A 27,630-nucleotide genomic window follows, 5' to 3' on the forward strand; every position below is an offset into this window, starting at 1 on the left:
GCTATCCTCATCTCTTGTACACTTGTTTAAGTATCCATTACCTTTCTCCTAAATGTTGTGATTAGTAACAGTAGTGTTGCATGGGCACTCTAAACCTGAACATGTGCCTATTTAGGCCCCTGTAACGTTGACTGTCTCTTTGTGTTTAGTTTTATTGCGAAGCTCGCTTACGTAATGCTTCCCAATTATACTCCTACCATAGAGATAATCAATTGTCTTACACATCTGTAATTGTACAGAGGAGGGGTCCAAGTTACAAAGATATCCGCTTAATTACAGTTTTGCCTACATTTTAGTGTGGACATTCCCTTTTTGGCGATGGGTCTATCAGTGTGCTAGGAAGGGTACTGCTGTTTACGCAGCACTTGGACAGTAGTGCAATGTGAGCCGTTGAGCGCAATCACAGCGTGGTTTCCATGGTTTAGGTTCACAATTTATTTGTTTTTGCAGAAACTGCTGCACATCACACCCCTATTACTGAGTCAATGGGCTCCCCAAATGGGATTTTGTTTTGTTACTGAAAAGAAGAATCCCTAAGGATGCAAATGTGCAACCCTTCATTGATTTAAATGAAACCTGAATTTGTGTTGGCAAGTAAAATCTATTTTTGTTGCTAGCTTATGATGGGCCTTATATGTGTGTGCTTGCAGGAAGAAGGCAGCATCAAGGAAATTGCCATCACTCACCATGTGAAGGAAGGACATGAAAAAGCAGATTCATCGAATTTTGAGCTCCTCAAAGTACTTGGACAGGGCTCTTTTGGAAAGGTGAGTTACTTTTAAGCCAAATATGGTTTCTATGAGGTTAAAATATGGTGTTCTTCCATTTTGAAGCAACATGTCTGGAAAAAACGTCACTGTAATTGTGAAACTGCTGTTGGCCTCAACAATGTTTTTCTGCAGACAAATGTTGTCTTGAAGGCACAGGGATGAGAATGGGGCGGCAGGAGTTCATAAGTGCAAGGGCTATAATATGGGTAGTTGCTCAGGGTAATAGAATGTAGTCGCATTGGATATGCCACCAGACACAGGGGAGGCACTGCTGGAAATGTAAAAAATAAAATAAAAAAAAAAACACATAACTTGGGCAACCAATGCAGGCAACTCCCAACGAAAAGCCTGTTTTGATTTAAAAAAAAAAAAAAAAAAAAAGTATATATGTGGCAAGTGTAGAGTTATAAACTAGGAACTGCTGAAACTGCAGCAGTTTAGGAATTAATTCTTAGTCTGGATCGTCACTGCTATGATTTAACAGTAGTGCAAAACAAATGTTTCACTATTGATATATCATAAGGGAATGATTAATTATCTTGTGCTCTCCTTCCTCACCAGAGATCTGCCTTTCTTGGGCCACCACACAACTGTCAGGCTGGTGAACGTGGGCAGTGTTCTTCCGCTGGGAACTGGCCAATAAATTCCCAGTCACCAGAGGGTGTGGTTTGACCCCTGCTGACAGGGCTCTCGGACAGCATGTTCGTGCACACCGCTCTCTTCTTGCAGAGCAGAAAGCACAGTTTCATTAGGGAGGGAGAGTTAAATGGTGGTGCTGGTTTAGCAGCAGTTTAAGTATTTTTGTATATGCTTGAGGAGCACTCATCTGAGAATGGGAGTGATATGGTGGAATACCAATTTTTTTATTTTTTATTTTGGTAAGGGTGATGAGGGTGAATGCGGATTGGGAAAGCAGGACACTGGTTTTTTTTTTTTTTAGTATTTGGGAGGGGAAAGGTGGATAAAGAAGGACTAATGGAAAGAGGATAGTGGATGTGTCTTGTGGCCCACCAGGTGGAAGACTTGGCAGAGGGTGGAAGCAGATGAAGGCAATGTTTTGTAGCTCCCCTATGACCGTTCACAGTTGATAGCAGCGTGGGGAGATGATATTGGAAAGATGGGCGTGGGCATGTAGAACACAATTGCATGTGTGCAAATGAATAATGGGATTTTTCACCTTGGAATTCTAATTGCTACGTTAGATAACACAAGTTTTCTTTTTATAACTCTGAAACCCTCCGTGATAAAAACATCTATAAATTTGTGTACTTGTTTTTTTTTTTTTTTTTTTTTTTAATTATTAATTGTGTTGCAGTTTGCATAAAGAAATGGGAAAAACTTTGCAGCCACCATTCACAGGGCTTTAAAAACAAAGGGAGGTAAATCTTTCAGGCATGATTTCCTCTGAGATGGGGGATATAATATCTTCTCACTTAAACATCATCTTAATGTAATTGTGTTTGATGGTATGTGTGCCTGTCGATCAGGCAATTGGAATTTAATAAAATATCTACTTTTCCATAGGCGAGGTTGCTTCATAAATCTTTTTGTCCTGCAAAATAATCTACTTTTACCTTTTGGTGCCATGTAGTGCGGTGAAATATTTTGGCAGCCCAGCAGGGGAGCACCCCACAATGCACTTCACCCTCTGTCTCCGTGGGCCACAGGGTGGCTCCAACGTCTCTGTCCCAAGGGAGGGAGAAAAAGGACAGGTGGGGGTACGCTCCCCCGTACCGCCGTCCCCTTCCGTTGCCGCGGTCTCTAGCGCTGGGTCGGTTCAGTTCAGGCTCGTGCCGGTCTCCGCGGCCTCGTTTTCACCACTCAGTCTCCACAACAGGGAGCAGACTCCACTCACCAGGACCCCACCGCTGGTCACACACTTCGGCCACCATCTTGGGTATAGGGCGTCTCGGCTCTACGTCTCCTTCCAGCCGGTGGTGAAACTGGTCGGGTCTCTCCGTTCGCCGGGGAGGAGACATCAATCCCCCATCCCCACCTCTAGATAGCCACATCAAAGGAGCCAGAGCCGCCCACTCGGACCTTCAGCACCTCGCACGCCTCCGGCCGCACATGCCGGCCGATAACATGGGCGCAGGTCGACCGGACTCCCTTCTCCTCACCACCGGACAAAAAAAATGGCCAAAATTACCATTGTGTCGGGAGGGTAACGGTGAATTCCCCCCCCCCCCCCCCAGGCAAGAAGATGTTGCCGATGAAGACGGATTCTGGGTGAAATCGTTTCAAAAGTCAAATCAGATTATCAATTTCTCTTCCGCTTACTTTAATCAGTTTCTCTTCTCAAAAATGTTCTCTCAGATTTTGTCAACAGTTCAGTGTTCATTAGCTTCCTTCACGTGCCTAAATACGGACTCTGAACTTCACTACCAAAACAAAAAGGCAAAAAATCTTGCTGCCATTCGTTTGTAGTTGCATACACCCATTCAGGACCTGCGTATCTTCGACTGGCTATTCTCTTTATTTTCATTTTTTGATCACCATTCACCTCTCCTTCACTTAGATCTTCTCTCCTTGTGGTATCTATTTCTTCTACAATTATTGGTTCTACAACCACTTCTTTCCCTTTTTCTGTCTGTGACTCCGGCCACTTATCTCCTTTCAGTGGACCCTTTGCCAGTGTTCTCTTCAGAGTCGAACTTGAACTTTCTGATTGTTGGGTGGTGTTTTCTGTTGACGGACCTGCAGCCGATTCAGGAATAGTCAGATCACATGGACTTTGATCCACCTCAACTCCTTCCCCTTTTGGGTCTGGCAATTGCTCTGTTTGCCTCTCAAGATCGTCTCCTTCTGGTAAAGCCCTCCTCTGAAAAGGCTCTCCTGCTGCCTCAATTGAGATAGGTTCTCCGTCACCTTCCTGGAGGTACCCTCCCTCGTCTCACAGGAGTGACTGAACTGTCCTCAACAGGCTCAGATCCGGTCTCAGTTCCCCTTTGTTTTCCTTCCAGCCCTGAGGCTTGCCTCACTGTTGTTGGTACTCTCAACAATGCTTCTTCATGATCCAGTGGACATGCCACTTTCATTGTATGGCTTGTATGAATCCAGTTCGGAATTCCAGCACACTTCACAGCTGTGGTAGTTGTCAAAACTATCTGATACGGTCCCAAACATTTCTCACGTGTCTTTGGATCACAACCCAGTCCCCAGCTGTCAGGTTGTGCCCTAGATCATGGATCGGTGGCAGTGTGGTGGCTCCCACCTGCTGAGAGAGAGTGAACCACATCAGCCAAACCTTTGCAGTAATCCAACACCATACTATCTATAATGTTGACAAGTGCATTTGCAGGCACCGCTGGTAACCTCACTGCTCTGCCCATGAGGATCTCATGCAGCGACGAATCCTGTCTTCCTGTCAGGTGTTTCTCATTGACATCAACACTAAAGGCAATGCGTCAGGCCATTTCAGATTCGTGGACGCACACATCTTTGCAACTCATGACTTCAATGTTCCATTCATCTTTTCCACTAGTCCTGATGCTTCAGGGCGGTAACTACAAGGCAACTTCTGCTCAATATTCAGTGCTGCACAAAGTAGTTTAATTACTTCATTGATGGAAGTGACTTCCCCTATCTGTTTCTAAAGAGATCGGAAATCCGAAATGTTATATCAGTTCCCTAAGCAATAGCTTTGCTACTGTGAGGCTATCATTCCTTCGTGCAGGGTAAGCTTCAATCCAGTGACTAAAGATGCAGACAGTCACCAACACATATCTCAAACCTCCACACACAGGCATCTCAATAAAATCCATTTGCATTCTGCTGAATGGACCTCCCGCTCTTCCAATGCGGCTCAAATTAACTACTGCCTTTCCCTACATTTAGTTGCTGGCAAATGACACATCGATGGCAAACTGCTTCACCAACTTGTCTAAACTTTGGCTTGAACCAACCATGTTTGAACAAACCAACCATTGCATCCCTCCCAATATGTGCCTGACCATGATTGTACCTTGCCATTTGAGACAAAAGACTATTTGGCAACACCAATTGACCCTCTTCTGAAACCCACAAATCATCTTGCTTTTGCACACATTTAATGTTGCTCCATGAACGTTTTTCCTCCCTGTCCACATTATTCTGCAACATTTTCAGTTCTTCCAAAGTGCCAATTATTTTCAGTGCATAGCTTGTACAAGTTTCATCTTCTTCAGGTAACTGTTCCCACTTGTCTCTGAATGATATACAGTTCAATGTGCAAAACCTTGCAACTTGATCCACAGATCATTTTCCAATGACACATAGTCCTGCAGCTTCAAATGTGCACTGCATTTTACCACAGCAATCTTTTCAGGCATTTGAGTAGCATGTAACAATTCTTTGATTTTCTCACAATTTCTCACTGGTGAACCAGAAGAGGTCAGGAAACCTCTCTGTGAGCACAACTGACCAAAATCGTGGACTATTCAGATCCCTACTGGCTATCCGTATAGACTGTAACTTTTAGCTGAGCAGAGACATGGCACACACTAGTAAGGACTACCAGTTCTGATACTTGAGCAGAATACACTCCTCGATACCAAGAAACTTCCAAGGTACATTTAACTGTGCACACAGCATATCCTGCTCTGTGTCCCTGTATTGTCTCTCAGACAAGAACCATTGACAAAGATAGTTTGGTCATTTTCTTCCGATCGGGTATCTCAAATGTCCGGTCTTGTTTTTTGTGCACTAGTCAGTTACTTCAAGACAATCATGCTCAAGATTTTCCTGTTTCTCAATTTCGACATTTTCACTCGGAAGTAAGGTTGCCGGGTTCAGCACTGTACATCTTTTCAATGACACATTTGGTGACCCTAGAATACTTGTTTCCTATCTGGTCAACCTTGCACCAGTCAAATATTGGGTTTTCGCCCTTGTAAGTAGAATCTCAATAGAGTGAGGGACCATTACAGTCGGGATGTCCATCTCAATGCCTTCACACTGTGTAAGGCTCTGACTAACTGCTGCAACTGTGCGCAAACAACCCAGTAAGGCTGCTGCAACAGGCTCCAAAGTAGCTGAAAAAATATGCTACTGGGCAGTTTACACCTCCATGGACCTGTGTCAAGACAGACAAAAAACATGCATCACGCTCATGACAAAATAATGTGAAAGGCTTCGTGTAATCGGGCATACCCAACGCTGGAGCCCTGCACAGATTCTCTCTCAATTCAGTGAACGCTTTCATTTCGTCCTGGTCTAACACTATGGGATCAGTGACTTTCTTATGAGTCAGCTTCTGCAATGGTCTTGAAATGACTGAAAAAATTGGAATCCATTGGCGGCAATAGCCTACCATCCCTAAAAACATCCTGACATCTCTGTAATCGGGGGGTTTATCTGCAATATGGTTGTAATCCTCTCTCTGGATATCTTTCTTGAACCCTTCTCAATCTGGTGACCCAAATATTTCACTACTTTCTGACAGTACTGTAATTTAAGCAGAGGCACTTTGTGACCATTCTTTCCTAAATGGTTCAGCACGGCTATTGTAACATATTTGCACTCGTCCCTTGTTTTGGACTTAATCAGCATATCATCAATGTACTGCACCAAGGTTGATTGGAAAGGCAATTCCAATGACTGATTTCTTTTTCAAGATCTGATTGACTATGGAAGGTGACTCAGAAAACCCTTGAGGAATTCTACACCAGCAATAGACTCGCTCCAGAAATTTGAAACAAGAGAAATTGACTAACCTCATGAAGAGGCACAGAAAAGGCAGCTTATGACCACTAGATGACAGTGAAGCACTTGGCATCACATGAAATCTGGAAAATTTATCACAGCTGGATTTGGCACCACGGGACAGCATTTCACCACAGTCCTTTATTTTTCTAAAATCTTGAACAATCCGAACCTTCCCACAGGGCTTCTTCAAACCCATTATTGGTGAGTTACATGGACTGCTCAATACTTCTTTCAGAACCCCTTGCTTTGCAAAATCTGCAATTATCTGGGTTACTTTCATCAGGACGTCTTGCGGCATGTGGTACTGCGGAAGTTGAGGAAAAACTGCATTCGGCTTCACAGTAACTTTGACTGGCTCCACTCCCTTTTATCAAGCCTACTTCTTTTCCTGTCAAATCCCACACTTTCTCCTTAACTGTTCCCTGCAAATCAGGATGAAGCTCTTTCACTGTGAAAATTGGAAAAACTTCAGTAAGGGTACTCTTCATTTGTAGTTTCTCACACTATAATCTGGGGCTTGGTCCTCTTCATCACTATTCGTCTGAATCTCAGTTCCATCATTTGAACAAGTAATCAAATACCTTGTTTTACACAACAAGTAGGGATACTGGACTTGAATTGCAGACTACAAATTTATGCAATCCCTGAAAATTGCCAATCTCTACTTGAACTGGATCTGTAATAGGGTTTGGGAAATACTGGTTTGCTACTCCCACAACCTGGACTGTTTTACCTGAAGGGATCAAATTTGGAACTTCTGCACTTCTCACTGTAGAGCGTGTAGCTCCTGTGTCAACCAAGAATGAAACCTTGTGACCCATAACCTTTCCTTTCACATAGGGTCCTCATTGACCTACTTCTAAGGAAGTCACAAGCACACATGACTCCTCATCTGAACTGTCACTCATCCACTCATCATTTTATTCCATTCTCACTGTGCAGCGGGAATTGGTGCGCTGTTATTACTTTGATTATGCCTCTGACTTGTAACCTGCTTAGAAAGCATCATCTGTTGCTGCTCCATCGAGGCTTGAGGTATTTGAATTTGCTGTCTAGGTACCATGGGAACCTGCTGTTGTATTGGCTGCAACTGTGACATTTGTGCACAGTGCATTTGCACCTGCTGCATGGGTTGAAAATTCTGCACTTGACTCGCATCATTCTGAAAATTTGCATTTGGGCCTCTTATTCTCGGTCCTCTCACGTTCTGGAATGAATTGATGTCATTACTCTGCTGAACGACACCTTCCTGCACCATCTTTGGACACTCTCGTTTCCAATGTCCAACGGCTCCGCAAATGTGACATGGCAATAACTTCATTCCCTGCACCTTGTTCTGAACCACTACAATACCTAAGTCTGGACCACCTGCCAGCAAATCAAATGACTCTTAATCATCTGGCTAATTTCAGGTCTCAATCCTTCTACAAATCTGAACACAAAATGAAGCATGTCTTTCGCCTCAATTGTTTCTGTACCACTGTAATGCTTGAATGCCTGCAACAATCTCTCATATTATGCATGTATCCGCTCCTTTGCTTCCTTAGCTGTCCTGTCAATCCTCTGCCAATCAATGTTGTTAGGCGAAAATCTTGATTTCAGAAACTCAGACACCTTATAGTAATATTTCATTACCTCAGGAGACTGTGCACCTGTGTTCTTGTCTCTCTCTGGTTCACTTGTTGGCCAGTCTACACTCCTCTTACACTCGATCCACAAGTCAGCTGGAACCACCATCTCTAGTAATGTGTTCATGTCTTCCCACAAACACTTTGCAAGTTTCACAAACCTGTCTGTCTGCTGATACCACTCTACTGGCTTTTCTCTTAATTTTGGATAATCATTTGTAAATGACAATGTCACTTCTGCTCCACGGGACATGAACAAAATTCCCCCCTGGAGTTTCTCTCATTGGCAACATTTTTACTGGATCCTTATCCTGCTGCATGTTTTCAGACAGCTCCAAAGAATCCCTTTTTCACTTGTCCCTTGTCCAATTTGACTAATACTCCCCAGGTCTCAGCACTTTGAAGCAATTCCTTAAGGTATGCCTTCATTCTGGCAGACCTTGTGTGTTCAAAATCTTTAGCCTCAAAATCAAATCTGTAACTCCTTTTCAAATGCTTTGTTTTCTCTATTTCTATGCTGTACTTGTCTGCCGGTCTCTGATGCACATTGCTCACTTCTCTCGTAATCTTTGGGCATAAGTATCTCAATTCTGACTCGGTGTAAGATTATAACATATTCTCCCCCATCGTTTCCCCAATGAGTTCACCCGCTTCCATGCTTAGCCTAGTATAATTCAAATGCTCCTCTCCTTTAGGGGCACTCTTTGGGTTATACAGCTTGTCTAAGCATTCAGTTAATTGCTGAGCTGTCAAACCTTGCAACAAAATGTTATTTGCTTGGACCGTTGGCACCTGCTGTGCAACTGCATTCGGAGTCTGCGGTGTCAATTTCAGACTCTGGCTAACGTTTGGCCCTGCCTCAGTATCTGGAAGTGCTACAAATGGACTAAGGTCTAGCAATGATCTTGATCTGTCAAAAGTCTGTCCTGCAGGAGAGACTGTTTGAGCATTTTCATTATGTCCTCCCCTCATTAGGTTCTGGGACATTGTTCTCTGTTCACCTATAGTCCGCTTCTTCTGTGCAAATAATGGTACCGCTGGACCATCACTAATAGGTAGCGATATAGCATCTGGGGCTGTTCAGGGACCTATGCTCTGTGGGAGAGTAACTCCCATATTCTGAGTCATCATCGTAGTCATATCTGACTGTGTCCCTGTCACAGGAGTAACTCTTGGCATTACCTGCAGCTCTACCTGGGGCAGTAAAATCGAAGTCTGCTCAATCTGAACCAGTATCGGGCTCGGGTAGACCTGTTCTGTTGGCACCGCTAAGTTCGAAGAAGTTTCCCTAATGGGCACAACAGGATAAATTTTCTGAACCTGTGGCAGTTGCATTGGGTTTGCACTACAGGAGCAGTAGGCACATTAAGACCACTTTGCACTGCATTCTGTGTCAGGCTAGCATCACCCTGCACCGGACTCATTTTCCTGTTAATCTGTGTCAGAGCTGTCTGATCTACATTGGTACTTGGACCACTCTCATGTACTGTATATGGTGGTGGTCGATCTCTCAACTGTGTAATAAACTCATCATAGTCCGAGTCTTCACATTGTTTGAAGACTTTCTAGCCTTCATACTTTCTGACTGACTTTTATTAGTTTTCCTAGTAGCTTTCTTTCCTTCCTTCTCATTCTCCTGCATAATTGCCTGAAATAACATATTTCCTTGCAGTCTCCATCCTCCAAACTTTCTGAACACAGTCCCATCTAACCTCTGCTAGAGTCTTCTCTGCCTTTCTCAACCTCCTCTCGAATTTCAATTGCTGTCTGGCTACTTGCTCCCAAATCGCTAGTGCCTCAGACTGTGCTGGTCTCGGAAGGGTCTTCGTTTCATATAGCACAATCCATAAATGCTCTGAAACCCTCAAATTGAACGTTCCATTTGTAGGAAACGCTAAGTTCCCATCTTTCTCTGTCAATTTGCACCATTGCTTTAGCCAAAGAACTGGTGCGACACCCTTCTCTTCCATTACAGTGTAAGCTGGTGTATCTTCTGGTGGTGTAGCCTCACCTACACCCATTGTAATTATATGTATCTCCCCTTAGGGCACTTTTTAATGCTTTGAAAAACTTCATTTTTTTCCGACCTTTTTGTTATTCAAAATCAAATCAGGAAGTGACTTTTAATCCCAAGATTCCTTTCACCTACGTTCTTAACCAATTACCTCTCATGGACGGCTGCCAATCCGTGTGCGACCCCTCTCACTAACTGACCTATCCCAGCGCGGCTCCATTGACATCACACTCACACTCACACGTACTGTGGCTGACAAAGTTTTGCGGCTTGTCCTCCTTCACTCCAGTTCACAGAAAACTGATGCAAAAATTGCGAGCACTAATCAAAAACCAAAAACAAATCTACTTGTTTACTACTGGAAAGGTAACCCAATTGCTTCAGAAACCTTAGGGATTTTTCACTGATGGCTGTTCCCGCACTTGCAGCTACTCCTTCTTTCTCGGTCTCCCAGATTCGCAAGCAAAATTCAATCTACAAATTTTACTCAACTGATTAATGGGTCTGTCCTGGTGCACATAGGACTTGCCAAATCTGTTGAAATTCTTTCACTTCCTTTAATTCACACACTGACTTGTTGTCCACGCCCGATCAGCCTACTAAGCCAGACAGAATACAACATAAAACCAAGTGTCTCATTAACTTTTCAATAGACTCCGGAGCCTTAGACCACGCAGGGCCCGTACATCAACAACCACGTGGGAAATGTTTGAGCACAAAGCGCCACCTACATGAATTTCGACGACTTCCCTACTCTCACACTGCGGAGTGCGCATACTCCCTCTACAACTTCATTTGGAGTATGCAAACTCCCTAAACCCTCACAAACCTCACAGTTCACCTGCGATTTGCATAATCTTTGCACGCACGCCCTATTTGATTCACACTGTCACAAGAACATGGGGAACATCCTCAAAAAACTATTAGCAGGACCCATGATATTGGAAAGTCATTTCTGTACTTAAGGAAACATTTTCCTTCAATCCTGCCATTATCTGTTAACACCTGTCACTCTGTACCGGTCGTGTATGGCAAGCTCTGAAGGAGACAAACCATCAGTCTCTCTTACTGTCTCTGATCGCCTATTATTCTATACCAAACGTCTATGGTAAGCTCTAAAGGAGACTAACCATCAGTCTGCTACCATGTCTGTTAGCGTGTCTGACCTTAAGTAAACTTACAAGGGGACGCGAATAGGTCGATTAATCTTTTGACGCTCAATTAAGATGTTCTTACCATAGCTCAAGTACGTAATCAATATTCAATACAAAATAATCAATATTCAGTAATCAATAACATCAATAATCAATGGAGTCCATAGTTTTCATGCGTTATCACAGTCATGAATAACCACACCTTTTAGTAAAAGTTAAGAATGTTTATTTCCCTATATTAACATTGCTAGGTCATGTAAATTAATCTCAATACCAAATGAAACATATACAGAAACAACACTGGCTGTCTAAAGCTGCAGAAGAAACATAATCTAATCAAAGCTTGAACAACACATTCTAAGGTTATGGTGCAAATCAATAGCAAAATCAACTGTGTCAATGTGATAATATACATGAAGTTTAGCAGAGAATGCCATCACGCATTAGTCCCTGTTAACATAATTTCGTTAGTCAGAATCCTTAACTAACATCAGATTTGCATCAGTATGTTGGGCTTCATGCAAAACAATTTAGTAACATAAACTTGGGAAAACATCTAAACATCTAACTATGGCTCTATCAAAACAGCGCAGTTGGTACCTAGGAAGAAATAGTAAATATGCATGCAAATCAGTTTGTTATAGTACCTATCGTCAGTATGGATCAGCAAAGCAGAATCAGTCTTTGTCCTCAGGACATCAGTCGATCATCAAAGATATAAAGGAAAGAAAGGGGTTTACCCTAATAACCATACTATACTAGGTAGAGTAAATATAATCCATAAACACAACTGGTACAATAGTAGGGACAGATCCGAATATGGAATTACTCACAATCAGCTTCTAAATTGATCATTGACAGTGATCCCAGATTGCACAGATGGAGCGAGAGCGTGTTGATGAAAAGGAATTAATTAATTCTCTGAGATAGAAAATGCAATAACTTCATTTTCATTGTGTTCGCCTCCAGTACCTCCAACTTTACTGTCAAGAGATGGATAATAATCTAGTGCGGAAAGGAAACCAGGCATGTATTCCGTGGCCTATTCACATTTTTTTAATAGCCAAAAATAAATTCAGCCTGTTTTGAGATTCATGCGTCATAAAAGTGATTTCTTTGTTATTTGTTGGTAAAGAATAACGCACATGTGGTCGCATTTTGCAGGTTTTACTTTGTTAATGGAGCTAGAGATGCAGATACATTTTCAGCACAAAGGTCTTCCGTGGTTCGAATTCTGCGGTAACCTATTTCGGTATTTTTTGGAACAGGTATTTCTGGTAAGAAAAATCTCAGGACCTGATGGTGGACAACTATATGCAATGAAGGTGCTGAAAAAAGCTACACTTAAAGGTATGGCGATGGCAAAAATTGTAACATATGTAATGTTAAGAATGAGTGGCAAACGTTTTGTTCTTTAATATGTTGGAATGTAATTATAATAACAAAACCTAAATGTGGAACTTAAGCGAATGGCTGGATAAGACTATCATAACAAATCTAATAGTGTTTGCTTTAATATGATAATGCATGCAAAAACAGACAAACTCAGAGTAGTGGGGTGGTATCACTGTGTTTTTTTCCGTGTCTCATGTCAACACCTTATTTTTATGCCCCACGCTTGTGGTTCTGCACAGCATCAGCACTGTAGTGTTGGAGAATCAAAAGAACAGGACAGGGGCTTGGGAGGCACAAAAGGCAGATTGCACAGCGGCACAAAACAAGTCGTCTGTGCACACTTGTAGTTTTGAATGTGCATATTCAAGCCAGTGTTATTGGTTTTGCCAGTGCTTGTTGTGAATGTATGAGTTCTCTTGTTTTTCGGATTTCCGTTTTCTGCGCGATACTATGAGGAAGCCTTAAAGTCAAGAGTTTGAAAGGCGTGAAAGAGTGGCCTGTCCAGTTTGTGTGTGAGACTTTCATTTACGGTGTTTATTTATGACAATCAGAACTAAAAAAGACAGTATGAAAATGTTGTTCTTAGTAGACACCTTGTGCGTACAGCTAGCACATTGTTGTGGTATGGTGGTGTCCTATTAGAAGCATTTAAGGAAGGATGTGTTTTTTCTTTTGTCTTTTTCCGGTGGAGCTTGAAATATTCTGGGAAACGGATTGCATCAGCTTTGATGCGATGTTTGGTAAGGGTACTGGGCATAGGGAAAGTTAAACGTCTCCGGTTGCTTGCTTTGATTTGTTTGCTCTGAAGATTATGGCTGTAGAATGTGCTGTTATCGCGAATCGATGTGTTTGAGTGCAAAGGTGTGTGGAGGAATACTGTGCAGCACTGGGTTGGTGTGTTTGTTGGGATCTTCAAGAGTAGTTGTGGTGAGTGAGGTGTAACATACAGTGGGTTGTTTTAGAAGAACAGTTGCCGGAGTGCTTGCCTCAGAAAAGGGAGGCTCGAGGTTGATTTCAAGCAGTTAATTTTGTAGAGTGGGTAAATGTACCCTCTGTTTAGCAGTAAGTGGCTATAATGTTTAAAGTAATAGACATTCTCGTATGAATCATGGTTGTGAGTGGTCACTTCCTCCTGTGGAGAGTAAGTTTTTGTACAGTTGTTCTGTAGCTGGATTGGACCAAGAGGTTGCTTGATAGAGTGAGGCATTATCTTGAGGGGTGGTGCTGGCTACCAGGGGACACTGGGTTTGGTCCTTGATAGGCATGACATCAATGTTAACATCCCTATTCATGGTACAAGCTTTTAAGGCTGTAAGAGCATCAATTAATATAGTAAAGGTATTCAGGTTTTATTCAGAGGGGTGGAAGGTGACCTTCCCATTTTCATATAGCCTTCTACATTGCGGAAATTACTGGGCATGGTAACCGGAGATAGTATGTTTTTTCCCAGAACTTTCTGAGGGATACTTTGTCCCACAGATTCTTCAACTTATGAGTATCCTAAAGGGCGCCGGTTGGCATATGTCACTAAACTGGAACTCTTCTTTGGACTTTAACATGCAAAATCTTCAGCAAATTTGACAGTGAATAGGTAAAATGTGACTTCCTAAGATCTTGGGCGGTTTAAACCGTGCCAGTGGTTTTGAAAATAGATATCAGATCCACATGACATCAGTGTATGGTATCTTGGCTATAACCACGACCCCTCTTTTTAATTCCTGTTCTTTCATGTAACGAACCTCGACGAGGGAGTGGGACATCTAGTTATTTTTGGAAAGACTGTAAACATAGTCAGACTAGTCCACTTAACCTTTTTTCAAGAAATCTCACAACAAGTGATTTTAAGTGATGATCACGGTTCTTAAAAAGGTAAAACCAGAGTTCCTAAGTTCATCTGTTGAACATGACCAGGCCCAGGCCTTTAAACAGGCCATGTTGTGTAATTTCAGAATGTGGCCGTGTATCCCTCTTGGCTATCCCCACGGGTAGCCCAGATCTTGCGGGTTTAGCAGTTTCGGAAGCTTTAAACCAGACTGTTAGACTACTTACTACACTAGACTCTTACCTTGGTGCCTCTTCAGAGGAAGCCCCTTCATACCAAGGCACGGTCCCAGTTGTCTTCAACAGCAATCATAACACAGACTCTGCTCTCGGAGCTGCCTCCGCCCTTGAAGCTGGCAGATAAAATTCAGATGGAGAAGACGAGAAGTGTGCCCCTTCTTCAAGGACCAGTACCTGGTGGAACCTTTTCCCTAGAGCAGAGATTAGCTTGACTGGAAGAAATCTTTATCTCAGACTCAGATGCCTTGGACATGATCAACAGATATGGGTGCACAGAGGAAGATGATTTGGGGCTCTCCCTCCTTACAACATTGATTCTGGCCATTTCCTAGACCTTCAAATGCAAATGGTCTGGACACATTTCCAGTGAGTGACATTTCTTACCCTCTAGTCTCTTGAGGAAGGCTGCTCCTTGTTAGGTTGGGCATAGCAGTGCACAAACGCTGCTTTTCTGACGTGTTGGTATGTATCTGGGCTTTTAACCACACCCATCACTATTGCTCGTTCATGGGCTTGCCTTTTAAAAATTCTTTGTTTTATTTGGTCATTGCTTTACGTTTTTCCCTCCTTAGGGCGGTTTTGTTATCGCCTTGGCGATCAACCTTGTTACATGGATATTTGCACTATTGCAGATAACTTTGACTGCGAGCGAACTTCTTTTTCCTTTTGTCTCTATCCTTTGTGCTCACGGTTCCATTTTAATCAGCTCGCTTATGTCAACTGCGTTACTTTTTATTTTCAGTTTGTGTGGCAAGAAAGTTCCATTTAGAAATTTACAACACTAATAGCTCTAACTCGAGGAAACGTGATACCTATTGCATTGCAAATGCTTGTTGTTCTATGGTATGGAAAGCAGTGGAAGTGCTCAATTTGTCATTGCAGACTACAGAGGCAAATCACATGCTATCTTTAGCTCTTGAACCCCGCTCTAATTCAACTAAGCCTTTTTGAAGCCTTTATTAGCTACTTGGGGGAGAAACCCTTTTCAGGCCTTGCAGTTTGTATGTTGTCTTAGGACCACGTGGTCTGATATGAAGCTCTTGTCTGTGCATCCCTTTGGAAAGTTGAATGATTCAAGCTTCTTCAGCTAAACTGAATCCAAAGGTTTTTCTTACTGCTCCTATGGACACAGTCCAAGCTGCTTACTCGATGGGCCAAAAGGTTTTTCTTCAGGCAGTTTAGCCTACGCACAGTCAATACCATGTGTCTTCCTGGATATTCTCGATCACAGCCTGCATTCTACCAACAGGCGTGTTTGGCCATGGGGCTAACACTCCCCAGGCATGCTTTTGTGCCCTCAACAGGCTTCGCCGGAGATGTCCAGTTGGCACTAATAGACATACCCTTTGAGAGTCTGTTTGGTGAGAGGGCTAACTCCACCCCGAAACCTTTGAAGAAGAGCCTTGAACCGAAAACTGTGCACTGGTGCTCCAAAGGCCATTCAAGACAGTGATGCCAAACATTGCATTGCCTAACACAAGACAACTCCACAGTGCGACCGGTCAGAGTTAAAAGGAAGGTCTCGTTCTTGCTTCAGAGTCCTCTCCACAGCAGATCATTCTTTCAGTCAAAGTCTTTAGGTAAGTCAGAGAAAATGCATAAACACTTTACAACAGGGGTCTACTGTAGACTTTGCGCGTGGGGTCCGTCCTAGGTTAATTCTCTGCCTCTTGAGCCTATATCTGGTTCAGCACGGACTCCTGTGCCAAGTCCGTCCTGGCATCATCCCCTCATGGGTTCCCTTCACATCAATGTCAATGTCGTTAATGCTGAAGGAGGATGTGCAATTTATTATGCTATCCTAAGCCACCTTGACAAAGATTGTTTTTCTTCTCTGAACAGGACACACTATGCAATCCTTCAGAATCCTGCACTTTACCCTTTACTACCTTGTGGAGCCCAAACATGACCCAATCTTTTTGATAGTGGAGAAGACGGTGTCAGTTATGATGTGTCTGACTAGGTTCCCAAATATTATGAGGAAAACTGTTATGAAGAACTTCAAGATGCAAGTGGTTTGGATACATTTCCCAATATTGGCCTAGTCTACTTGTGGTCCTGCTACTGAGGGAAGCACCTACATCACAATCTTTACGTGTAGGGTGGCAGAAGTTTAAAACCTACAACAAAATTGGTGTACGCCAGTCATTAAGATAAATGTGTGGCCTAGTGCAGCTCTTGACAAATTGACCCATTGCAAGCCGCGTTGTCTGACGTTTTGCTGCTTGTTTTGTCCACGGATCCGCAGAGACTTGCTATTTGGGCACTGTTAAAAACTACTTGTCAGTTCATTAGACTTTCTTGTTGTTGCAGGATCAGCTGTCTTCTCAGTCACTTGATCTAATGTGATTTAAAAAAAAAAAAATGTAATACAGTTTGCCACATTTATTTACACAAACACCCTTTTGGATACCTCAGTAGGACTTGCGTTTAGTGTTTACTTTTTTGATGTTCATCCCTTTTGAGCCCATTCAGTTGTCTCTTGAGAAATTAAACAATGAAAATGGCCTTTCTCATTACCATAAAAATATTATAAACTGGTCCTATGTGAAGCACTCAGTCACCCATTGGATGTTATATTATCTTGCGACGCCCACGGAGATCGTGCTGCCCCGAGGACGCATAGGGGCGGCGCCCGAGCACCACTAGACGCGCTACATAGCGCTGCAGCTTTCCCGTGCTGCGGGACGCCCACGGAGATCGCGCTGCCCCGAGGACGCAGGGGGCGGTGCCGGAGCACCACCAGACGTGCTACATAGCGCTGCAGCTTTCCTGCTCTGCGGGACGCCCACTGAGATCGCGCTGCCCCGAGGACACAGGGGGCGGCGCCGGAGCACCACCAGACGCGTGCTACATTGCGCTGCAGCTTTGCCGAGCCCGGGGCAAGGGTGGGCCCGTCAGCGACAGGAAGAGGCAGGACAGGGCCCCTTCTCTTGGCCATCCGCCAGGAATTCCTTTGAGTCGCTGACCCTTATTATTTAAACCCTAGCCCTTTGTCTTCCTTTCCTCTTAGTCTTTAAAAGAGGTTATTTGAAGTTTGATCAACCCTTGTAAGTAGGATGGGGAAAAGGAAAGTCAGCTGCAACCATAATGGTCAGGGAGGGATTAGGAAATTACCTAGGCATTCGGCTGAGAACTGTACTATGGACCAAATAGATGAATTAATTGAGGAAGTGGAAAGCCTACTAGAGGGGAGTGGATGCTACAACGAAGGACATCAAGTCTTTCTTTCCTTCTACAAGTAGAGAGTCCCAGGTCAAGTCTCCAAGGAAGAACCATCCAAAACTTGCCACCTCCATGATTACTGCATCTCCTATTGAACACTTACAATCAAGGGCACCTACCCTGCAAGTCCCTATAGCACCTACTATAGTGTGTTCTAATCGCTTTGCACCACTTGTGCCCCCAATGGACAGTATCAATGACAAAGCCAAGTACATAGAGGAGACACCTAACTAGCCAGGCAACCTAGGTGAAGATCTTGTTGGGTCCCAGCTAAATTATTTGAGGGGCCAGATTGTGACCCTAAGAGAGTATATGACAACTATCAGTAACCTGATACATGAGAAATTGGCTGGCATAACTGTTATACATGGGGATATAAGGAAAGCGCCTCCGTGCCTGAACCTAAAAGACCTGCCCCACAAAATCGATTAAATGAACTTGACTCTTCTGGGGGGGTGTAAGGAAGAGAGAGCAAGCAAGGTGCTGTTAAGCAACAGTGGGAACCTCCATTTGAAGGCATGTGTAACCTCTGATGCAGCAACTATAAGATTGAATGGTAATACTACAATGGGAGGGGTTTGACAAGTGATGCCCTATAACACGGAGCGGCCGAAATTTAGGAACAGAGATACCCCACTGGAACCTCCCCAGGTTCGTAATGGTATTTGCCAGCCCGATCCATATCTGACGAACATCCCAAAGTTAACCCAAGGACACAAAGAATCCGGGGATTCACTTAAAAATAAAGTGATCCACTGGATTAGGGAAAGAAAGAAATGTAGATCAATCATACGAGAAGACATAGCTTACGCCAAGAGATACTTAGGCAAAGGCCTTGGGTCGGACTCTATAGGCCTAACACTAACCAACCAGACCCTAGTAGAAGGACTACTTTCCCTTGAACAAAGGCCAAGACCCTGTACCCAGTCCCAAATTAGCCTTAAATGGGCAATCACCCTTTGAATTGGAAAGCGTTGCTGTAGGGGAAATCAATGTATTCCACCTTCTCAACATACACATCGCCTAGACCTGGACCAAAGGGATGAACTTTCTAACGTTGATTGACTAAAGACCCAGCCCCCGAAAGGAAGAGACAAGGTCTTCCTGTACAACAAATTCATGGAGAGCTGTGAATTAACCAGGCCTATACCTAGCAATGTGGGAGCAGAGGAAATAACACATTGGAATTCCCTTAGTGCCTATCAGGCATGGAGGAACAGGGAAGTAACCACTATTTCCTCCAGGGGTATGCTCCAAAGATTGGACCTGGGAGAGTATGACGAATTCCCTATCAAATTTCTATCTTGGAATGTGGCAGTTCTAAGATCCAAAACAGATAATCCAGAATGGTGTAACTTTATCACTCCGCACCAAGTCATATTACTACAGGAAACATGGGCACCTTTAGCCACACACACAGGCAAGGTTACCTGACCTTCCAGAAGGTTGCTCTCCCTTCTCCATTTGGGAGAGCTTCAGGGGGGCTGGTAATCTGTTTCCGAAGGTAAAAGAGCTACCCACCCTCAGTAGCGACATATTGGTAGTGGATTTGGGTATTAGAAGTCCAAGGGGGGTATACTCGTGTAGTGATTGTGAATATTTACATTAGACTTGGGACACGAAATTCACAGACTGCCATGTTGAATCTTCTTTTCAGACTTTTTGAACCAGCTGTCTGGGGGAAGGAGCCTAATTGTAGCAGGGGATTGCAACATACAACTAAGTGCCAAGGACGACCTTTTTCGAACTGGAAGATAGACTCTTGGGACAGATCAGGCACAGTTCAGCAAGTGACGAAGCAAACTGGGCGCGAGGTGTGGTGGCCTCACTAGAGAACTTAATAATCAATGCGGGGCTAAGGCAAGTAAATGGGAACACCAAGTGGATACTTCGGCTATGCCCACGTATAGAAAGGGAACTTATGCGAGTCTCCTTGATTACATTTTTGTTGATGATACTCTTTTTCATTCACTTAGTGATATGGTAGTCATCAATAGGACTGAAAGTGCTCACTAAGCCCTCAGTGCAGTCTTTACAGCCTTCCCATTTACAAGCAGCAATCTGTCGAAATGGGTGATGGGCAACAATGTTAAGGTGACCAATGACAATAAGAATGTCAGATGGGCAGCGGTGGCAAACGATATAAAGGTCCAGGCTGAAATTTATGGCACAGTTAAGACGAGCCTATCCCCCTTGAAGTATATTGACTTTTCGCTTGTGGATTTTATCCATTTACATTGTTGCTTGATGAATTGGTTAAAGCCACTCTGTCTGGTAGCGAGACAATGAGGGAAACCCATGGGCAAACCATTGAGGTGGTTCACTAGCTCTTGCCGTCAGGTTAAACTGCAGCTGTTGAGAGTATTGCAAACAGGGAATCGTTCTGAGATAAGAGCAGTGAGGAATTTATATAAAAAAAAAACCTAAAAAATGCAAAAAGTGATTGGGAAAATAACAAATGGAATTCCCTGGTTGATGCTCTCTAAGAAGGTGACAAAAAACTGTTTTGGAAAATGGTGGTAGAAAAGAAAGATCCTCAGAAAGATGAGCGCCCCAGCAATCCAACCAGCAAGCTGGGTGTCTCACTTCGAGAATCTTTACAGGATAGGCCCCAGTAATAGTAGTAATGTATTTCAGTCAACACCTACAGAAACCTGTATCTCCTCAAACTCCAAAAATGTAAACTTGTTATTTTTGGTTTGGATTTTTTTCCCTGAAAGAAACCTCTTGGGCCCTCCAATCACTGCGTAAAGGGAAGGCCCCGGGTCCAGATGGTATTCCAGGCGATTTATATTTATCATGACCTGGAACTTGGACGTTGTATCCAAATACCCTCAGTTACGCTATTTTGAGGGGAGGTGACCTTCCTCCCAAATGGCGAGGAGCAACAATAGTCCACATTTGCAAGAAGGGGGAAAGAGAGCTACCAGCCAACTATAGGCCAATAAGTCTAATCAATGTAAGTCAGAAGGTGTTCTGCAACTAGATCCTTGTTAGATTGCATTCTTGGATCAATGACCACTCGATTCTTTCAGATCTCCAGGCTGGGTTTAGGAAAGGGGTTAGCACAATAAACCAGGTCTTTAGATTTAAACTCCTTTGTTGGAAATATCAAACGTTAAAAAGGGACTGTTTGTATGTCGCCTTTATTGATCTAAAGACTGCTTTTGATTTGGCCCCACGTGACCTGTTATGGAGGGTTTTGGAATCATATAACCTCGACAGCGAACTGCTGAGGTTGATAAAACATCTCCATGGAGGAACCTACGCACGGGTTCGATGGACACAAGATGGTGATTTAACATCTGCCATCCCCATTGCAAGAGGGACAGACAGGGTTGTGTTTTGGCCCCCACCCTATTTAGCCTCTATATTAATGGGGCAGTAGATCAGCTGACAGAGTGTAACCATGATGCCCCCAAGTTAGCAGGATCCCCTGTTCCGATCCTTATGTTTGCAGATGACACTATGGATTTCAAGGACTCCACTGGGTCTCCAAAACTAACTAGACGCTTTTGCTACGTTGTGAACGAGAAGAGGGGCCTTGAAATTAATACAGATAAAAAAAGTTTAGGGCTCTAAATCCCCATAAGACATTCAGGGGGAAAATGACAATTGATGGCCAATCAATAGAACAGGTTAGCAAATTTGATTACCTGGGGATTAGACTATCAGACGACCTCCAGTGGTCAGCACAAATTGGGACGAGTGTCACTACCCTCCAACAACGGTCAGCGGTGATTGGAAGGAAAACTAAAAACTCTATGGGAGGGCAAATCTCGTCAGCTATCACCGTTTATAAGGCTGCTGCAGTGACCGCTGCAATTTATGGCGCTGAGCTCCTGGGCCATTGTAATTCTAAGAAATTGACTGTGGTGGAAAACAAGTTCATACGTTGTTTATTGCACTTACCAACAAGCACCCCACTTACTCCTCTTGGATTCGATCTAGCGCCAATCATATTCATAAAGAAATCTCCTTGAGACCTCTCATATATTGGCTGCCCCTCTGGTCTTCTGAGCATTTGGTTACTTACCAAATAGCTTTAACAGAGTGAATAGCCTATGATGGCACGAAATCAGTCACTTGGTTTAAATATATTATAGATATGTGCCATGCTATTAAAATGGAAGAGGTGTGGAGTGCTCCTCATCGCTTTATACATGATATTACCTCCTTTGTTAAGCAAAGTTATTGGGAGATAGTTTTGATGCAGATATGGTCTAGTCCGGGACAAGGGACCAGGACATCCCAATTTCTAAACCATAAATGCTCTCCGAAATTTGAAACCTACATGGACAATGTACAACCGGCTTACATTAAAAGCCTTTTTATCAAATTTAGATTGGGGATCCTGCCACTGAAGTCCTTTACCACCGGGTGGAACAAGGCTGACTGTACTCCTGGTTTCTGTCATTTTTGCCCAACGCAGCCTGAGACCATGGCCAATTTTGTCTTTTTTTTTTTTGTTGTTTTTTGTCCCAGATACTCAATTCCTAGGAGAAAGTGGATTATCCCCTTATGTAGACTTTTTGGTATAAGGAACCATAGAGAATCTCTCTGTATACTGACAAGTGACACAAGCGATAAGGTAGTGTTTGTAGTAGCAAGGTATCTTCAATGTGCCTGGGCAGTACGATCTAGAGAGAGTCTACATCTGATTGGTTTGTAACTTTGTCAAGATGTCTGATTAGACTATTGATTTATTATTGCAGCACAGACCGATAGGCTATTAATTGTGTGACATTATAGACTGAACTTAATTAGTTGCCTCTTTTTTAGACTTAATGAATATATGTTTTTAATGTTTTGTAAATGTTTATAGGGTTGGATAGCTATCAATCATGTGTCACTTTAGACTGGTCTTATTCAAGTTTTAATTCTTTTAAATTAATGATTATTTGTATTTATAACTTTTCTTCTAAATTGCTTTTATGGCTCTCAGCCGAAATAAAGATATTATTATAAACTTCTATATATTCTGTAAAAATAAAAACTGCTAATAAATTCAGTAATCATCATCTTTGACAAAGGGGACAGGTTGCTTCTTAAAGCTACTTCTCCTGTAATAAAACCTCTACTTCTCCCTTTGGTGCCATGTAATGCAGCGACAAACTATGGCACCATTCTTATTATGTAAGAGCTCTGATAATGCCGGGGCTAATCCTATACTAGGGCTTGAATACTAGCAATTTGAAGACCGTTCATTGCAATTCCCTTATTTTGCCACCTTTCTGCAGATCTACATACTTGGAGTGGAGGAAGCAGTAAGCAATAGTTCCAGGGCTGGAATGTCTTTGAGTCTGTGCAAACCTAACTTGAATGTTTTAAGGATCTTCACCAGCTCTTCTCTAATCTTTTCCCATAATGAGAGGGGCAGAAGTAGACGTTGTTCCAGGGTTGGGGAAAATAGTGGTTGGAGGGAAAGTGAACTTGTAAATGCTTAATAGATTTTTGCATGAGCAAGTCTACAAATGCATATTTGCTTGTGCTAAAATATAGTCCACAAATATTTTCTAGGAGTACGATTCCTGGTCTACTTTTGTAAATTTTTGTTTCATGAAAGCCACTATTTCAGAGACCTATACCATGGGTGCACTTGTGTGACTTTTTTTTTAAGAAGTGGGACCCTAATTAGGTCGTGCATTAACCAAGCCTTTTTGTGTTTATTAGAATTCTATTTCCCTCTCTATCAGCTGGCTTTACTGCGAGTGATAGTATTTTGCTCTTCCACAGAGAGCGTAATGGCACACAAAGTACTTTTGCCCATTGACCGGAACTACTGTAGCAATGTGTGCTTTTTGAGGCTAAAACAGTTTTTGCTTTTTGCCTATTTTGTTACAATGCTGAGGGACTGGCAGCTCCCATAACAATATTTGTTAGAAAAGCAATGTTAAAACAAGACACACATTGACGAAACCAAGAGACTGGCAACCAGTATTGGATTAGTTGGCTTTGCCATTGCTTGTTTATTTTCATATTTCCCATAATCTTCTTGAAAATGGTTCCACTGATTTTTCATTATGAATATTTTTGGGGAATATTAGCATTTTTGAAAACATTTTGCTAAATGATGCTTCAACGAAATGGTACTTAAAATCTCACAGCAATTTAGCAAAACGTTTGTTTCCTACTTGCATTATTTCCCCAACATTTTACTTTGAAAGCAAAGAATCATTAATCTTGCTTACAAGCTTCTGCACACATATGCATCTAATCAAAGAGCATTCTGGGATCATTATACGTAGGCTCATATTGTTAAACGTTTCAAACATCTACAATTTTCTTTCTTTTTTTTTTTTTATTATACTGGAACCACTGTCAGTAGTGCAGTGTGACCTTACAACGTTTAATTAGAGAGCTCACACTAATAATAAAGGCTTTGCATTAATGAACCATAAATACAAGTTCAAACAGCCACAAATAGTACCTCTACTGCAGACATTTCCCTTCTCTATATACTGGCAGCCAAAGGGTTTGTGCTGCAGGGGTTTGGGCTTCTTGTCCGAAGGGCAAAATAAACATGAAAACTTGTTGTCCTTGACCCCAAACAATATGTCCTGGGTGTCCGGCTATAAAAATTCCACCCCCCTGCCTTTGACCATAAAAGGGGAAAGTATCAGTAGCTGCTTTTCACAAACGCACCATGAGCTCTCATCTGCTTAGCTGGTCCATCATCCCTAAGACCTAACTGGGGACTCTTGCATGGCTGTGGCAACAAGCTCACTAGCATGTGAGGAAGCAAATAACTAAAAAAAAAAAGTAATTTACCTTTAGTAATGATATTTGTGATGGCTAATAGTTATTCTCATTTTACGAATATCTAGGTTCATCAACTGAATCAGAAACCTTTCATTTAAAAAACAAATGCTCTCCTTAGATGCCATGTGAAACCATTGATCTATTTTTGGCTCGGAAAGCGCCTCCTTTGCAGTTATGTTAAGGCCAGCAGAAGCTGAGTTTTAAACAAAGGGTATGAAAAGGAAATACATTTGCTTAGAAAAACGTAGGAAGCAAGAACTAGCCCGCTTTTGGGATGCAACTGTATGAAAGAAATATATTACTTACAAAAAAGTTCCACGGGGACTAAGTGATCATTTTTCTTTCATTTGATGATCTGTCTCCAAAACATCGATGCTTAAAGGGGGATGATGCTTATCTTGATAGAACATGCTGCGGAAAAAAGGTTAAGTGTGTTAAAGGGGATTAGACTTGGAATCTGAAATCCAAGCATTGAATTTACCTGAGGTGAAGGACAGAAGTGACAAAATACTCTAGGAGGTTCTCGACAAACATCCAAGTGTACATTAAAAAATGTTTTAAAAAATGATTAAGACTTGCAGAGATGTTAATGACTATAAAAGCTGACTTATCCATATCTTTGCATAAAAAAATTGATGGCATTTCCACAAGTGTCTTAAAGTAAACAAGTTGGTGATATAAGTATATCAGGAAGTGAGTCTGAATTATATGTTAACATTCCCCTTGGATTTTCTATTTGACACCCTCCAAATTTAGCAATAGGGTAAGATTAATGAACTAATGACCCTTGTGATAGGCCACTTTTCACGTGGTTCTACCCAAATAATGAGGTAATTCACACCTGTTCCACATTTCTGTCAAAATGTGTGCTAGCCTTTCACATGGGACAAAATAAACAGAGACATTGACATTACAGCTAAAGACATATCTGTTCAAATTGTGGTTTTGCTGTTTTTCTGATGTATAATTGTACATGTTTTTTTTTTTTAAACCTTATTAATGGTCTCTCTCTACGTGTTTGCTTTGTGCATGTTTTCGGGCCACCTGCACTGTAACCACCTTGTGTTCACTTAGTTGACAGTGAGCACATTCTCCTTCATAATTACACATTTTTGCTTAAAATATTCTCTACATGACTTGTGTGTCTTTGTGATTGACTGCATAAGGCATGGTTGTTTCGATTATGGAATAATCTTGTTCCTAATTGATCAATCAGAACGCCGTTGTTTTTCTTAGGATCTAGACCCCTGTTCCCGTAGAAGATTATGGACCCTTGCCTGTTAACTCATATAGGCTGTCCATGACTCTCCTGTCTTTTTTTTTTTCCCTCCACCTTACTATACCATAGAGGAAGTGCAACTGCATAGTTTTCGGACCCCATCTCTGCAGTATCCTACTATATCAACTCCACAGGACATCATGGATCATAAGCCTTTTCTAGGGTTTGTTGAAGCTCTGAATGGCAAAGCAGTAACCAATCACTCAATTTTATGCTACAGTAAGCTTTAAGCTGAAATCTAAAAAGACCTTCTATTATCAATTTGAATGCTCCTAGTTCCATCCCTAGATGCAGCATGGTGACTCACTTGACATGCCGGACCTGTGTGGGCACAAGGGTCTCATGGAAGCTAAACTGGAAAAGGCTAGGCCTTTGGGTATTCATCTGGCTCAGGGGGGCTAAATTCATGGGGGATTGTCATTTGAAGTTTTGGAGGGTGAATAGGAACTCCCTTTGCACCACAGCAAAGGCCAAAGGATAAACGCTGCCCCTGGATGTTCAGTTCCTTCATGCTCACTCGAGGCCCAATCTCCTGGGGATCAACCTCAAAAGTTTCTGCACCTTGAGGCGAGCAATGCTTCAGAGGTAGCTTGAGATGAACCAGAAGAGGCACTGATCTTTGAGTAAGGTTTCAGGTACTGAGATCTCTCCCGTGACACTCCTTCAACTCCAGGGAAGCATCCTACAAAGGGCATCGAGTTTTGACACCCATGCTGGTCACACACATTCTTCTAGAAATCATCCTTTGAGTTGGTATCTGGTCTGAAGACTACTCTGAAACTCACCTAAGGCCCAATATGAAACCAACATTGACAAGATTAAACATGCATGAAACTCCACTTGCCCTTGAGCTCCTTGAGATGACCAGTGTCTGGCAACAAATGATTTTCAGACATTCCTCCAGTAGGAAAATCTTACCTCGACCAGTGTCATGTACTTTTAAATAGGGAAAAGGAAAAATCTCACCTTTGAGTAGCTAATCTCTGAGGAACTGCAATTCTACCAGACTCCCAGAAAGGTTTTAGACATGGCCCATCAGTCCCCTGCCAGAGCTTTTACCCCTACATCCCATCCTCTACTACCACCGGACACCACAAGCCTCTCCTCTGCCTTGTACACCACCTCCCCTGTAACCACAGTTGTGTACCATTGACTCCAACCATGTTAGTCCCTGTGTTCCTCTTGATCCACAACATGACTCTTTGCCACCCCGGGACTGTTATGACCCTTTGCGAGATTAGCATGTTGACTATGAGGAGGATACTGACCAAATCCTATAGTGTGAAACCTTCCCCCATTAGATGATGTCACTGCGTAACATATTGCCATCCAGAGGGCATTGCATCACATGATCACATGATGTCAGAAGAGGTCAACTGTTTAGATTAAATCCTTTCTAAAACGGAGGAGTTTGTCCAGTACTTGTCTGTGTTTTAATAGCATGGCCAAGTGCAGTAGAGACAACTTCAAAGACTCTGTCAGCGTGAGCGTTGTCACTCTAAGGTGCAAGGTGGATCCAGTCAACCCAGTATCCCTCAAGTGTAAGGTTTCACCTAATTCTTTAGTTGTTGACACAGCTTGAAAGGTCTTCAGCTCGTGAAAATGGGATGCTCATCTTCCCAGACGAAGAGAGTAAGAAGATTTACAGGGCTGGGAA

General features: G+C 42.6%; 1 protein-coding gene across 2 annotated transcripts in view; it reads left to right on the top strand.

Annotated features, from left to right (window-relative positions):
- RPS6KA3 (ribosomal protein S6 kinase A3) overlaps window positions 1–27,630 on the top strand; it is a 540,094-nt gene that overhangs the window by 107,573 nt on the left and 404,891 nt on the right. For both annotated transcript variants that reach the window (XM_069205007.1, XM_069205008.1), the window contains exons 3-4: window positions 655–767; window positions 12,520–12,601. In XM_069205007.1, coding sequence (XP_069061108.1) covers window positions 655–767; window positions 12,520–12,601 — 195 coding nt within the window. The remainder of the gene's footprint in view (window positions 1–654; window positions 768–12,519; window positions 12,602–27,630) is intronic.

Source organism: Pleurodeles waltl, chromosome 8, assembly GCF_031143425.1.
Source record: "Pleurodeles waltl isolate 20211129_DDA chromosome 8, aPleWal1.hap1.20221129, whole genome shotgun sequence".
Classification (NCBI taxonomy): Eukaryota; Metazoa; Chordata; class Amphibia; order Caudata; family Salamandridae; genus Pleurodeles; species Pleurodeles waltl.